This window comes from Salmo salar, chromosome 02 (assembly GCF_965601325.2).
Source record: "Salmo salar chromosome 02, fSalSal1, whole genome shotgun sequence".
NCBI classification, from domain to species: domain Eukaryota; kingdom Metazoa; phylum Chordata; class Actinopteri; order Salmoniformes; family Salmonidae; genus Salmo; species Salmo salar.
Window position 1 is genome coordinate 22,358,810 of NC_138292.1, and position 15,078 is coordinate 22,373,887.

Genomic DNA, 15,078 nt, shown 5'->3' on the forward strand with positions numbered 1-15,078 from the left:
GGTGTGTGTGGTGTGTCAGAGAGAGAGCCAGACAGAGAAAGACAGCGAGAGAGAAAGAGAGAGAGCATGTGTCTAAATTATGATGATTTTCATGAAAAGTATGACAAAAAAAACATTGGCACTCTCCCCCACCACAGCTCCAAGAAATGCATGTTGTTACAGAATTCAGATATGCTAGCCATGCCAGCCCCAGTGCCAGCCTGAATTAATGTGTGTTTACACAGAAGGATAACCTAGAGGAGAAGGATATCTGCAAACCAGCCAAACTCGTTTTTGGTTTTTTCCGCCACACTGTCGTTCTCGTTTCCACAGTTATGAACGTGGAGTGTTTACCTCATGCCTGGCACAATATTGGTGCTGCTGTCGTTTTTTCCTTCACTCTGAAAATGATTTGTTCTCCTTCCCCCATCCATCTCCCCATCGCTCTCTCTCTCTCTGAAATAGAGCAGACAGACTCCTCCTCTCAGTCCCCAGTTTGTTTAACAAACTCTCTCTGAAATAGAGCAGACAGACTCCTCCTCCCAGTCCCCCCCTCACTCTCGCTCTCCCTCTCTCTCACTCATTCTCTCTCTTTCTCTCTCTTTCATGCTCCCCCCTCCTCCCTCTCTGAGTTAGTGTCATTCTGTAGTGGAGATGTGGAGTGTCCTTCTTTCTCTCTCTCTGTTTCTCCAGCCTAATTCAGCTGAGGAAGGTAAGAAACTACTTTATCGCTCTATTCCTATATAAGACGCTGTGTGTGTTTGTATTAGTGTGATTGTGAGTGATGGGGAGTTTGCTTTTTGTGTGTTTTTCTGTGTTTGTACATTTGTGAGTGTGTGTGTTTGCGTGCAATGGATGTGGCTCTGTGTGTGAATGTATATGTGTATGTGTATGTGTGTTGTGCGCTTGTGTTTGTTCAAGAGTGATGGAGAGTTGGTTTGGCTCTGTATGTGTGTATGTATGTGTGTGTGAGAGTGTGTGCATGCGTGTGTGTGTCTCCATGTTATAGTGTGTCAGACAGGACTTAGTTGGCATGGGAAAGCCAGGTTCTCCATGGGGCCTGTCAAGCTCTCACAACAAAAGAATACAAATGTGGGGCATAATCAAAATGAATAATACGTTGCATAACCCTTCTCTCCCTCTGAACCCTGCCACCCCGCACTCATGATATCATGAATGTGACAGTTAAAGACCCCCTGTCTCCCTCCCTATTCAGCTCCACTACAGCCACAGTACTCCCTACCAGCACGCCTCCTCCTCCTCCACCACCTCTCCTCCCCTCCTCCTCTTCCTCCTCATCCTCCACCTCCATCTCTTCTCCCCTTGTCCTCGTCCACCCCTCCTCCCCTCCTTCTCCTTCACTCCTCTTCCCTCCACCACCTCTCCTCCTCATCCTCCTCCACCCCTCCTCCCCTCCTCATCCTCCTCCACCCCTCCTCCCCTCCTCCACCTCTCCTCCCCTCCTCCACCTCTCCTGTGTGTGTGTGTGTGTGTGTGTGTGTGTGTGTGTGTGTGTGTGTGTGTGTGTGTGTGTGTGTGTGTGTGTGTGTGTGTGTGTGTGTGTGTGTGTGTGTGTTTGTGTGTGTGTGTGTGCGTGCGTGTGCGTGCGTGCGTGTGTGTGTGTGCGTGTGTGTGTGTGTGGTGTGTACATGTGTGTGTGACTTAGTGTACACTCATTACACCTTTGTGCATTCTGTCTCCATCTCTTGGAGAGGCCTCTGCATATATTTCATCTGAAAAGCACTGGAAAGCTCCTGTTCTATTTGAAAGAAGAGCGATGATGGGTGATGTGCAGTGATTGATGTGTATGAGTGGTTATTCATGATGGCTCTGTCTATGTGTGTCAAAGCAGGGGAGGAAACTGCTCTATCTAGCTCCACAGATTTGAGCTGCAGCGTGTGTAACAGATGGTCTTTACTAAGATGAAATGTGGTGTGTGTGTGCCTGTGTGTGTGTGTGTGGGGGGGGGGGGGGGGGGGGGGGGGGGGTAGATTGTGTCACTGGCCTACAGATTCTGTTGATGTGCTGAATGATTGACAGAGCTCTTTCTCTAATGCTGTATTAAGGTGATAGCACAGAACCATCTAAAAACGACATAAAACCAGTTGGTTATGCCAAGAACTGATGGCAGTGGGAGGTTGTGATTGAATTGAAATTAATGTCTGACTGTCTGACAGACTGTCTCTATGTATGTGACCATGTGTTTAGTGTCTGTGGGATCTTGTATCTGCTTTTATATTTCTTGGCTGTGTGTGTTGTGAGTCAGTGTGCAAGTGTGAATACATGTTTTTTGTTCTGCATGCACCAATGAGTATATCTATGTCTGTATGTAAGGTTTTTCAGGGAGTTGTGGTTGTTGAATCTTGTGTTGTGTTTGTCCAGTGTATTCCCTGTCCAGAGGCTACTCTACACTGCTGTGGGTTGAACAACTCTGACGCTTTATGTCTCTGTGTGTGTTAGTGTGTGTTAGTGTGTGTGCGTGTGTGTCATGGCTTACTATGGTGGCTGAAAGGTGTTGGTGTGTACACTCCTATAGCCAGGTAGGAGCCAAAGATCACAACATCCCTAAGAGATTGACAAGGTGCCAATTGATGCGTATTAAACATGAAGAAAATAGATAAATCTCTCTTATACTCCTTTTTTTGAAGCGTACACCTCTGTGGCAACATGTTCGTCGTTTGAGGAAGAACGTCTAATAACTGGGTTATTACTCTAAGGAATCCTGTCTGTGTTTTTCCATCTATCACTCTCCTTTCAGTTTAGCTGTTCAACAGGTCTACGCGGGTCTCCTCTGAGTTAGGGAAGACTGCTTTCAGTTACTATGCCCCTCCGTCCTGGGATGACCTACAGTTCATTCTAAAATGTCATTATCTGGTCCCAAAAGGTGAATTTAGGGCTCTGATCAAAAATGTGACCAATGAAAACTGCCCTTGTTTTGATTGATTGTATGTATTTGTTTCTACTGCCCCGTTGATTGGAACGTGATTTATTTTAAATGTTGTAACTCATTTTGTAGTGATCATTCTTAGATGTGTTGCTCATGTTGCTTGAACTGTGGTTCTCAGAGCACCATTGGAAACGAGACCCTGGTCTCAATGGGTTTCCGCTGGGTTTCCGCTGGTTAAATGAAGGTTAATAAATCAAATAAAAAGCTGTTGACTTGTGTTGGGTTCAACACTAACCGGGATGCACCAACAGGAGACAGACCTGATCACCTCTGGCACTAGAAGACATGTCTGAATGGACTGACAGTGATAACCAATTTGTTTATTTTCAAAAATATCCCCTCTTAGGTAGGCTGTAACTTGCTAAACTTTTACGTCAGTGGGCTAAATCAGGGTTACACAGAGTTTTTCTTAGTAGTCTTAAACAAATCTACTTTGAAACAAAAGTTTGCACCTCACACATATGGTTATGGGCTTACAAAAAGAAGACACCTGTAACATGTCAGATATATATAGAGAGAGTTGAAATGTATAACATTTTGAGTTTGCATCCCAATATTACACTTTATATACATCACAGTAGACTGGACAAAAGCATTTGACATAGAAACATTGGGTTTTCAGCAGTTTCTTTTAAGTAAAGTTGATGAATTATGAAATTATGAAAAATATTAATAAACTTCCACCCATGAGGCCACTAGAGGGCGATTTGGTCATCTGACTGCAGGAAAGGGCTATAACATGATTAGCACTGATAACGTTGGCCAGTATCTATAGGATATGATAAATATTTTCAGTTCAGCCTGACTTTGAAAAGACCAGACTTTAGTGTTAAATACCTAACAGCAGACTAGGCATAATATGCATTTGTTTGTTGTTTATAACAGGCTATCAGGCTAAGGTGGGCCTCTCATCTAGCTGTGTGGGCTAGAGATAATAATTATGTCAGTCTCACCAGAAACTGCCCCTGTTTAATGTTGATCTAGCCATCATGGTTCTCTTTTATAAATCATTCATTGAGAGCATTCTGTCCTACTAATTGACTTGCTGGTTTGGGAATATCAAAGGTTCACAGAAAAATAGATTGGACAAAATAGTCAGGACTTGCAGAAAAATCATGGGGCAGCAACAGCAAGAACTGTCATCTCTCTACCTTGGCAGAGCCCTCCAGTACGCAAATAAAACAGCAGTTGACTCATCCCACCCAGTCCACCTCCTTCCCTCTGGCCACAGGTACAGATAACATTTTTACATCTTAGTCATTTAGCAGACACTATTATCCAGAGCAACTAGGGTTACGTGCCTTGCTTTTCTTCACCTAGTCGGCTCAGGGATTTGAACCAGCAACATTTCAGTTACCGGCCCAACACATTTAACCACTAGGCTACCTGCCACCAAGGGAAAAAAATTAAATAGGGCCAAGTACTCTTTCATTCTGAATGCAATTATGCAACTTATCAAAATGTTGGAGTAATTACACTTAGCACTTGCACTTTGACTAGGAAGTTGCACTTACCCTGCCTACTGGCTTGGAAATATCCTTTGCTATTTGTGGTTGTTTTTTCCTTTTAATTTAAACATTTTATATGTGATATGTTCTATGACTGCTGCAAAATGAATTGCCTCTCTGAGGACATTCAAGTTTTCTGAATCCGAATCTGAGGTCATTTGGGCCAGTGCTGGTAAAAGGTTCTGGCATTAATTGAGCAGATAATTGGCCTTATCTCTGGTGTGATAAGCTGTTCTTTCAGGGCATAAGAAATAAAAGAAAGTGTGATAAAACGGAGCGCGTGTCTCTCAGCGGGAGTCTTGGGAACGTGGAACCGCTTTAAAACAGCAACTCTCCCGCTAAAGTTCGCTATGTCCTTGCACATATGGAGGTTGAAATGGCTTCATGTGAGGCGAGAGGAGGACCCTACAATGACACAACAACACCCCTAGGTGAGCCAGGGCTTTGTTTTTGTTGGGGATTTTGGTGGGGGGGGCTTACATTGTATATTTTTCTCACATTTATTAGGCTTATTTCCCCTGTCTCCCCTTGCGTGATGTGAGGATTATCTCCGTGGTTGTGTCTGGTTTATCCATTGGCTGAGTCATGCGTCACTTCTGTGATTCAAGAGCCATGAACCCCGAGGCAACAGAGACCAAAGACCACTCACTGTCTGGCAGAGAAGAGTTAACTTATCTGTCGAGGGGAACAAAACGTTTTTAACTGAATAATAATTATTATTTGGGGGGGGGGGGGGGGGGGGGGGGTGCTTACATATGTCCTTTTACACAAGTGTGTAATGGAAATGTGTTTCTTCATATCCCAACTGCCCCTGAAACACCCGTGGGGAGTGGGGTCACGGCCAAGGTCACCATTGAACAGCGATCCTGGAGCAATTAGGGTTACAGTGACATACTTTTTTTTTCAACTTGTCAGCTCCGGTATTCAAAGCAGCAACCTTTCGGTTACCAGGCCCAACGCTCAACCTCGAGGCTACCTGGCGCCCAAATTAGCCCTCTACCAAGATAGCCTCATAATGAGCCAAACACGATGGTGGCAGAAAAGGGAGAGAAAGGGTGAGAGAGGGAGAGTAACAGTTTTTTCATGGAATGGTTAGGCCTAGGCCTGATTTTTGAGTAAGAGGAGGAACAAATGGTGAATGAAGTTAGCCCTGAAATCAAGCTAGCTGGATAACGTGCCAAATAGCCTAATAACATTAGTCTGAAACTGGAAAGAGAGACAGGGCCACAGAACGGCAAAATAACAGTTTATTCATTACTGAGTGGTTTAGGGATAGGCCTACTGCTACATTTCTGCCAAAAAGGAAAACATGGTTAATGGAGTTGCCCAATAGTGTGCCAAATGAGAGATAGCTTTTAGAGCATCATAGGAAGGTAATGCACAAAATGTCAGAGAAGAGATATAAAGAGGCAGTAAAAAAAGACAGAGTATTAGCAGGGGAAATAACTTGCTCATAGCTTCACCAAAATTCAAATGTTATTCTTACTTTCCAGGCCTATGTTTGTCTAGGGATGGCTTTCACCAAATTTCAACTGTCTTTCTTCCTGTATCTTGTGCCTGTTCAGTGACTTACTTCTTGCTTCATTGCTAGGTGAAGCTATGCAGACTGTGACAGAGCGTGGGGGTTGTGGGGTCACTTGTCCTCTTCGTAACCAACAGTGAAGTTTTGATAACTCCCTTTGACGTGCCTGAGCTTATTTCTGGAATTGTGTTAATCCCCCCTTTTCCTCATTCCTCCTCTCTCTCCCTCCCTCCATCCTTCCCTCCACTCTTTCCCTGTCTATCTCTCTGTCTGTGGTTGTATGTAATGATGTAGGGTAGTAGAATATGTCCTTGACTGACTGTCTGTGGATGGATGCAGCATCTGGAGTGTATTAAGAGATAGGGTGGAGATGGGTGGATGAATGGATGCAAAACAAAACACAACCACAGAGCTGCTTACTGGCTACTATACCACGGAATGTGTGTGTGTGTGTGTGTGTGTGTGTGTGTGTGTGTGTGTGTGTGTGTGTGTGTGTGTGTGTGTGTGTGTGTGTGTGTGTGTGTGTGTGTGTGTGTGTGTGTGTGTGTGTGTGTGTGTGTGTGTGTGTGTGTGTGTGTGTGTGTGTGTGTGTGTGTGTGTGAGAGAGAGAGAGAGTTTTTGGCCGTCTGTGTCAATGTGCATATTTCCCAGTGTGTAGGCCTATCTGGTTGTGTTTCTGTGAGTGTTTCTGTGTTTGTCTATGAATGTGTATGTTGGAGTGTCTGTGCCACGATGTTTGTGTGCCTTACCTTCAGTGTGTGTGACTGTGTGTGTTTTGTAGGTGTGTTTGGGCCCATCGCAGAGAGGTGCTAAAGCATGACACACACACCTTTGGTCTCCATCAATATTAACAGGGAAGAAGTTGGTAGAGTGCTAACTGACTCTACTGCCTGGAAAGTGTCAAGGCAGCCTACGTCTCCTTTTAGATATGACTAATATGTACAGTACTAGACACTACTCACAGTGGGTGGCAGTGTATGCATTAACAACTGTAGCTACATAGAAAGGAAGGGGGATGGAGGGATGGAAAAAGAGAGAAAGAGAGAGAGAGAAAGAGAGCAAGCAAGGACACTTAAGTGAAGTGAACACACCAGTGACAGTGGGACAGAAACTAATGCGAGTCACCTTTACACTCCAGCAGAGAGTGGAGTGCATATTAACACCACAAGAGAGAGAGACGTAAGGATTAGAGAGGGGGAGAACAACACTTTAGTTCTCTCTCTCTCTCTACCTGTGTCTGTCTTCCCCATAGACAGGAGATAAACACATACTGTACTGTGTCTGTCTGTCTTCCCCATAGACAGGAGATAAACACATTCTGTACTGTGTCTGTCTGTCTTCCCCATAGACAGGAGATAAACACATTCTGTACTGTGTCTGTCTGTCTTCTCCACAGACAGGAGATAAACACATACTGTACTGTGTCTGTCTGTCTTCCCCAAAGACAGGAGATAAACACATACTATACTGTGTCTGTCTGTCTTCCCTATAGACAGGAGATAAACACATACTGTACTGTGTCTGTCTGTCTTCCCCACAGACAGGAGATAAACACATACTGTACTGTGTCTGTCTGTCTTCTCCACAGACAGGAGATAAACACATACTGTACTGTGTCTGTCTGTCTTCCCCACAGACAGGAGATAAACACATACTGTACTGTGTCTGTCTGTCTTCTCCACAGACAGGAGATAAACACATACTGTACTGTGTCTGTCTGTCTGTCTTCCCCAAAGACAGGAGATAAACACATACTGTACTGTGTCTGTCTGTCTTCCCCAAAGACAGGAGATAAACACATACTGTACTGTGTGATTTCTGTCTTCTTTAGTCTTTCTTTCATTCTGTCTCCTGTGTCACAACTCTTCCCCTCTCGTTTTCTCCCTCTCTCTCTGTCCCTCTTCTGTCCGTCCACCAGCCTTCCTTTCTTCCATTCTCTCTCTCTGCGGTGTCACAGCCCGTACCAAACAAACAGTGGCTCTGGCATCAATAATGAAACAGCATGTATCTCCTTATTTAAGGTACGGAGAAGCCTGCCCACTGTCACTTTACAGATGAATAATAGACTCACGTAGAGGAGGAGAGGATGAGATGGACACGGGGACAGATGGAAGGAAAGGGGGAGAAAAGACAGAGGTATAGAGGAGAGGATGAGATGGACACGGGGACAGATGGAAGGAAAGGGGGAGAAAAGACAGAGGTATAGAGGAGAGGATGAGATGGACATGGGGACAGATGGAAGGAAAGGGGGAGAAAAGACAGAGGTATAGAGGAGAGGATGAGATGGACATGGGGACAGATGGAAGGAAAGGGGGAGAAAAGACAGAGGTATAGAGGAGAGGATGAGATGGACATGGGGACAGATGGAAGGAAAGGGGGAGAAAAGACAGAGGTATAGAGGAGAGGATGAGATGGACACGGGGACAGATGGAAGGAAAGGGGGAGAAAAGACAGAGGTATAGAGGAGAGGATGAGATGGACACGGGGACAGATGGAAGGAAAGGGGGAGAAAAGACAGAGGTATAGAGGAGAGGATGAGATGGACACGGGGACAGATGGAAGGAAAGGGGGAGAAAAGACAGGTATAGAGGAAAGAGAGAATAATGAATGTGTGATAGATAGATCCATTGGTACACAGAGCAAGAGAGCGAGTGAATGAGTGACCAGACAAACCAGTGCATTAACACACCACTCAGGCCCAGATTGCAGACTCAGCAGATTTCTCATCTGTCAGGGACAAAATTTGAGTGTCTTCCCTCTAGAATGGGGACTGGAGGAAGCAGTGATAGTGTAAAGGAGGCCTACTGCTGTTCACAGTGCAGTTGTTGGTGTTTGTTTGCGGGCCTGACTTTTCGCAATCAGAAACTGGGGAGAACTAGAGTGACAATAAATGTTAGAATTTGTTCAATTTATGGTTTAGGGGTAATGTTAGGGTTAACGTTAAAGATGAGGGTTTGTGGTTGAAGTCCCATTTGTGATCAGAAAGTGCTGTAACGTAGTCGTAATCTTTCCTGTCTACCAGGGCCAGATAGTGACTACAGACACATATCACCTCAACCACCGACACTGTCAGGGAAAGACAGCAGGCTGATCATGTAAGACAAGCCAGAGGGCTCAGTCACCACACAGCAGATAATGATATTACCTCCATAAGGTGATTCATTCATTAGTGTGTGTTATTGACACTGAGCTCAGCGCTACGCCGTAAAGACAGTTATCCCTTGGGGCTGTGTGATATTGAAAAACAAAGGCGATTGAAAGGAGAGTAGTCAATGTTTCAGTGGCAAACCTTTTATTGTCACGCAACACGCTAGAATAGTTGAATTCTGGCACTAGTTCCAATATCATTTCCAATAAACACATATTCCATTGTAAATATAATGCCAATTTGAATGCCAAGCTGAAGTTAGGCCTAGTCCCGTAGAGAGGAGATGTACGATATGGACAGTCAGATTCCCGGCTCTTCACGTCTCTGACAAGAAGCTAAATAGTAGAGACATCAGTATTACATTTCTATGATTTATGCATGAATCTGGCCCAAAGTAGAGGTTTAATTAAATGTGAAATGAGACATGAATCTGGCCCAAAGTAGAGGGTTAATTAAATGTGAAATGAGACATGAATCTGGCCCAAAGTAGAGGTTTAATTAAATGTGAAATGAGACATGAATCTGGCCCAAAGTAGAGGGTTAATTAAATGTGAAATGAGACATGAATCTGGCCCAAAGTAGAGGGTTAATTAAATGTGAAATGAGACATGAATCTGGCCCAAAGTAGAGGGTTAATTAAATGTGAAATGAGACATGAATCTGGCCCAAAGTAGAGGGTTAATTAAATGTGAAATGAGACATGAATCTGGCCCAAAGTAGAGGGTTAATTAAATGTGAAATGAGACATGAATCTGGCCCAAAGTAGAGGGTTAATTAAATGTGAAGTGAGACATGAATCTGGCCCAAAGTAGAGGGAAATGAAATGAGACATCCGTTAGTGTTGTGTTCTACCAGGAAAAAGAAAGTCCCCGTATTCCTGAGATCATAATGCATGTGTGTGTGTGTGTGTGTGTGTGTGTGTGTGTGTGTGTGTGTGTGTGTGTGTGTGTGTGTGTGTGTGTGTGTGTGTGTGTGTGTGTGTGTGTGTGTGTGTGTGTGTGTGTGTGCGTGTGTGCGGGTGTGTGTGCGTATGCGTGCGTGTAGATTCTTCTTGCGCTTGCGTGTAGAGTACCAGTCAAAGGTTTGGACAAAACTACTCATTTAAGGGTTTTTCTTTATTTTTTTACTATTTTCTCAAATGTATAACAATAGTGAAGACATCAACACTATGAAATAACACATATGGAATCATGTAGTAAACAAAAAATGTTAAATATATTTTATATTTGAGATTCTTCGAAGTAGCCACCCTTTGCCTTAATGACAGGTATACACACTCTTGGCATTCTCCCAACCAGCTTCATGAGATAGTCACCTGGAATACATTTCTTTCCTTCTTAATGCGTTTGAACCAATCAATTGTGTTGTGACAAGGTAGGGGTGGTATACAGAACATAGCCCTATTTGGTAAAAGACCAAGTCCATATTGTGGCAAGAACATCTCAAATAAGCAAAGAGAAACGACAGTCCATCATTACTTTAACACATGAAAGTCAGGAACACTGAAAGTCTTCAGGTGTAGTCGCAAAAACCATCAAGCGCTATGATGAAACTGGCTCTCATGAGGACCGCCACAGGAAAGGAAGAGCCATAGTTACCTCTGCTGCAGAGGATAAGTTCATTAGAGATAACAGCCTCAGAAATTGCAGCCCAAATAAATGCTTCACAGAGTTCAAGTAACAGACACATCTCAACAGCAACTGTTCAGAGAAGACTGCATGAATCAGGCCTTCGTGGTCGAATTGCTGCAAAGAAACCACTGTTAAAGGATACCAATAAGAAGAAAAGACTTGCTTGGGCCAGGAAACACGAGCAATGGACACTAGACTGGTGGAAATCTGTCCTTTGGTCTGATGAGTCCAAATTTGAGATTTTTGGATCCCACCACCGTGTCTTTGTGAGACGCAGAGTAGGTGAACGGATGATCTCCGCATGTGTGGTTCCCACCGTGAAGCATGGAGGAGGAGGCGTGATGGTGTGGGGGTGCTTTGCTGGTGAGAGAGAGAAAGAGAAAGAGAAGGAGAGAGCGAGAAAGAAAGACAAAATGAGAAAGAGAGAGAAAGAGAGAGAAAGAGAGAGAGAATGACAGAAAGAGAAAGACAGAGGGAGAGAGATCCTGGTTTACTTTAGTGTAACATGAGATCATGAGGGAGGGAGGGAGGGAGGGAGGGAGGGAGGGAGGGAGGGAGGGAGGGAGGGAGGGAGGGAGGGAGGGAGGGAGGTGGGCATGTGGGGGGGGAATTGAAGGACAGATTTGTGGAGGTCTCCATCTGCGAGCATAATCCAAAATAAATCTCTTTACGAGAGAAAGAGGGAGAGAGAGAGGGAGACACAGAGCGAGGGGGGTGGGGTCGATGTAGTGGATTTGCTGCTGGTGTCGTGTCTGTGACTATCATTAAATGTGAAGACTGTTATTTATATCAAATCAGTTCCCTAGGTTTAATTATTACGAGATTGAACTAATCATGTAAACATTAATTAACTAGGAAGTCGGAGCACCATGGAAAATGTTGAGATTAAAGTTATAATTTTCTGAATATAACTCTTCAGATATTTTAATATCTGATCAGTTAGTCTTCTATTAATGAATGATTAATTGTTACCGCATTAGTCTCATTCCAAACGTCGTAAAATTCTTGGTTATCTGCACGATCCCTAGTTTCCATAATGAATCAGCAATATACAAATTGGCTTAATTATTTATTTACTAACTAACTAAATAATCATAGAAATACATCACAAACAAACAGTAGATATTGGTTACTAACAGTGATAGAAAAGTCCCTAGTTGGCTAAGCCGATATGACGGCTTGGTCAACAAAGGAAAGGGGTGGGGACTGAGAAAGAGCGGGAAAGACAAAATGGATTCACTATTCACAGTCTATAATTATATTCCTTGAAATGCTAATCCTTTGCACATGAATGGCAGCTCATTCGAGAATAATTGCAATTTACATATTTCCACCCGTATGTTGTTGTTGTCTTCTCTGTTGGAATCCTCAATAGTCCTGTAGAGTTCATCAGAGTCTCTGGTTAACTTTCCCAGAAGTCACAATGTCTTTCGTGGTTGTAGGTGGTTAGGATGGATACTTCAGAGTACCATTCGGAAATATTCTCATATATTAGATGCTTCGGCGGTTGTCGGTATTGTCGTTCTAGACTTACGTAATTTATAGCTGCAGACTAGTAATTATGTGTCTAAGATTTGCTCTTATTTTGTAGTGATCGATAGTCTCAGAGTTTAACCATTTCCAGCCATGTAGCCAAACTACAGCTGTATGGTCTCCGTGGCCTATAGAATTGTAGAATTGTCTGACTTGTCCTGTGGTATAGTTGTAGTTTAAACCATTTCACATGAAGCGTCAGCTGCATGTTTTCTAGTCTAATGTGAATTTCATCAGGAGCGGGTTTTATAAAAGGGCGGTTCCATGACGCCAACGTAATGTCTATGCTCACGTGGGCGTTGCCATTGATTTGGTTAACGTTATATGAAAACCCATACTTTCATTTAGAAGGTTAACATCACATTACATCTTTCACAAATAGTTTCATGTTTAATCACATACGTTTCACAATATTTAGATATAAACCTGACAGCTGGGAAATGTACACTTTGAGCGATGTGTGTTTCCTGTCCTTCATGAGATCACCAAATGAAACACACTCGTCATGACTGTCCCTTAAATGTCCACGGACCATTCCCACATTCTCAAAAATAGAAATGCTGTTTTGGGGATTAGGAGTTTTGAACAAAATAAGTCCTTTGTTCTGGTAGACTCTCTCAATATTGCATGGCAGTTTCTACCAGGTATTTATGACCTGTCGTAAAGTCATACAACTGTGAAGAGAGCGAGAGAACACAAACAGACCCCACAGAGCCTCAGGACAGCAACACAATTAGAACCAACCAAATCATAAGAAAACAAAAAGATAATTGCTTGACACATTGGAAAGAATTTACAAAAAAACAGAATGCTATTTGGCACTAAACAGAGAGTACACAGTGGCAGAATACCTGACCACTGTTACTGACCCAAAATTAAGGAAATCTTTGACTATGTACAGACTCAGTGAGCATAACCTTGCTGTTGAGAAAGGCCGCCGTAGGCAGACCTGGCTCTGAAGAGAAGACAAGCTATGTGCACACTGCCCACAAAATGAGGTGGAAACTGAGCTGCACTTCCTAACCTTCTGCTAAATGTATGACCATAATAGAGACACAGATTTCCCTCAGATTACACAGACCCACAAAGAATTCGAAAACAAATCCAATTTTGATAAACTCCCGTATCTATTGGGTGAAATACCACAGTGTGCTCCAGGGCACGTCATGACACTGGCTAAGAATTATATACGTTTCTTGTGTTTTAAGGATGAGTACTGATCGACAGAGAGAGAGGGAGAGGGGAGAGAGAGGGAGAGGGGAGAGAGAGAAAGCATCTCCTTAGTGTGGGTCACTGTGTAATCTGTAACCTTTTCAGATCACATTCCATCTCCCTGATCGTCATTTAGGTGACAGTCTCCCACTTTATCTCTATCTCTGTTTCTGTTTGAGAAAAAGACAACGATCTTCCCCTCTCATGCAGAAAACTCTGTAACATTAATTAGAAATGATAATACATTCAAATGTTATGGCTGAAATGCAGAAATGATTCATTTGTAAACAGAGGATGGTTTCTGTATCTGTGTGATGTAGCCTTCAGCTCTCTGTCTCTCTCTGTGTCAGTCTCTCATCTCTCTGTCTGTGTCAGTCTCTGTCATCTCTCTCTCTGTGTCAGTCTCTCTCATCTCTCTCTATCAGTCTCTCTCATCTCTGTCTGTGTCAGTCTCTCATCTCTCTGTCTGTGTCAGTCTCTCTCATCTCTCTCTCTGTGTCAGTCTCTCATCTCTCTCTATCAGTCTCTCTCATCTCTGTCTGTGTCTGTCTCTCTCATCTCTCTCTCTGTGTCATTCTCTCATCTCTCTCTCTGTCACTCTCTGTTGCTCTCTGCCTCTGTGTCAGTCTCTCTCATCTCTCTCTGTCACTCAGTCTCTCTCTCTTTCTGTGTGTTTTGTGTGAGTGTGTACACGCATGTGTGCGTGTGTGTCTGCACATGCATAGGTGTATGTCTGCATGCTAATTAGGTTAGCTGATTAGTGCAGTGTGTGATAAAGGCAGACAGTGTGTTTGCTCTGTGTTAACCCTGTCTGTGCTGGTGTCAGCATCAATCACGTGTCATGTGTTCTGAACACAGGTCTGTTTAGTCGTCTGTTCAATCACTCACTCTTCAAGAACTTTACAAGCACTGATTGAAGCAGACTGAGGGTCTCTCTCTTTCTCTCTCTCTCTCTCTCTCTCTCTCTCTCTCTCTCTCTCTCTCTCTCTCTCTCTCTCTCTCTCTCTCTCTCTCTCTCTCTCTCTCTCTCTCTCTCTCTCTCTCCCTCTCTCTCTCATGTCAAATAATGACTGCGTTATGGACTATGTTTGCTTCCCTAATCCTAAAGTAGCTGACATCCAAGGGCTTATAGAATGCTGTTGCAGGCACTCAAAGTTACTGCATGAAACGTGGGAATAATTGGTAGTTAGGCTTCTTGTCCGGATGCTGTTGGTGTTATGGACTAGTGGTTCACCAACCGTTTCCTCACGTGGAAAATCAATGCTCTGGTTGTCACTTTTATAACTTCTATTCCCCCATCTCTCTCTCTCTCTCTCTCTCTCTCTCTTTCTCTCTCTCTCCCCCCCTCTCTCTCTTTCCCCCCCTCTCTCTCTGTCAGTGATGCTGCTGGACACAACAGAGTCTACCTCGGAGCTTGGCTGGACCACATATCCTGACACTGGGGTGAGCAGAGGACAAATCACTGGGAAAATATCAAAACACGCACGCACGCACACGCACGCACACGTACACGCATGCACACGCACACACACACACACATACACACACACACACACACACACACACACACACACACACACACACACACACACACACAC

The 15,078-nt window shown here is 43.8% G+C and overlaps 1 protein-coding gene across 2 annotated transcripts in view; it reads left to right on the forward strand.

Moving 5' to 3' along the window:
• The first annotated feature begins 559 nt into the window (after positions 1–559).
• The window catches only part of ephb6 (eph receptor B6), a 73,252-nt gene continuing 58,733 nt past the window's right edge, over positions 560–15,078 (forward strand). For both annotated transcript variants that reach the window (XM_014154314.3, XM_014154323.3), the window contains exons 1-2: positions 560–691; positions 14,859–14,923. In XM_014154314.3, coding sequence (XP_014009789.2) covers positions 634–691; positions 14,859–14,923 — 123 coding nt within the window. In that variant the 5' untranslated portion in view covers positions 560–633. The remainder of the gene's footprint in view (positions 692–14,858; positions 14,924–15,078) is intronic.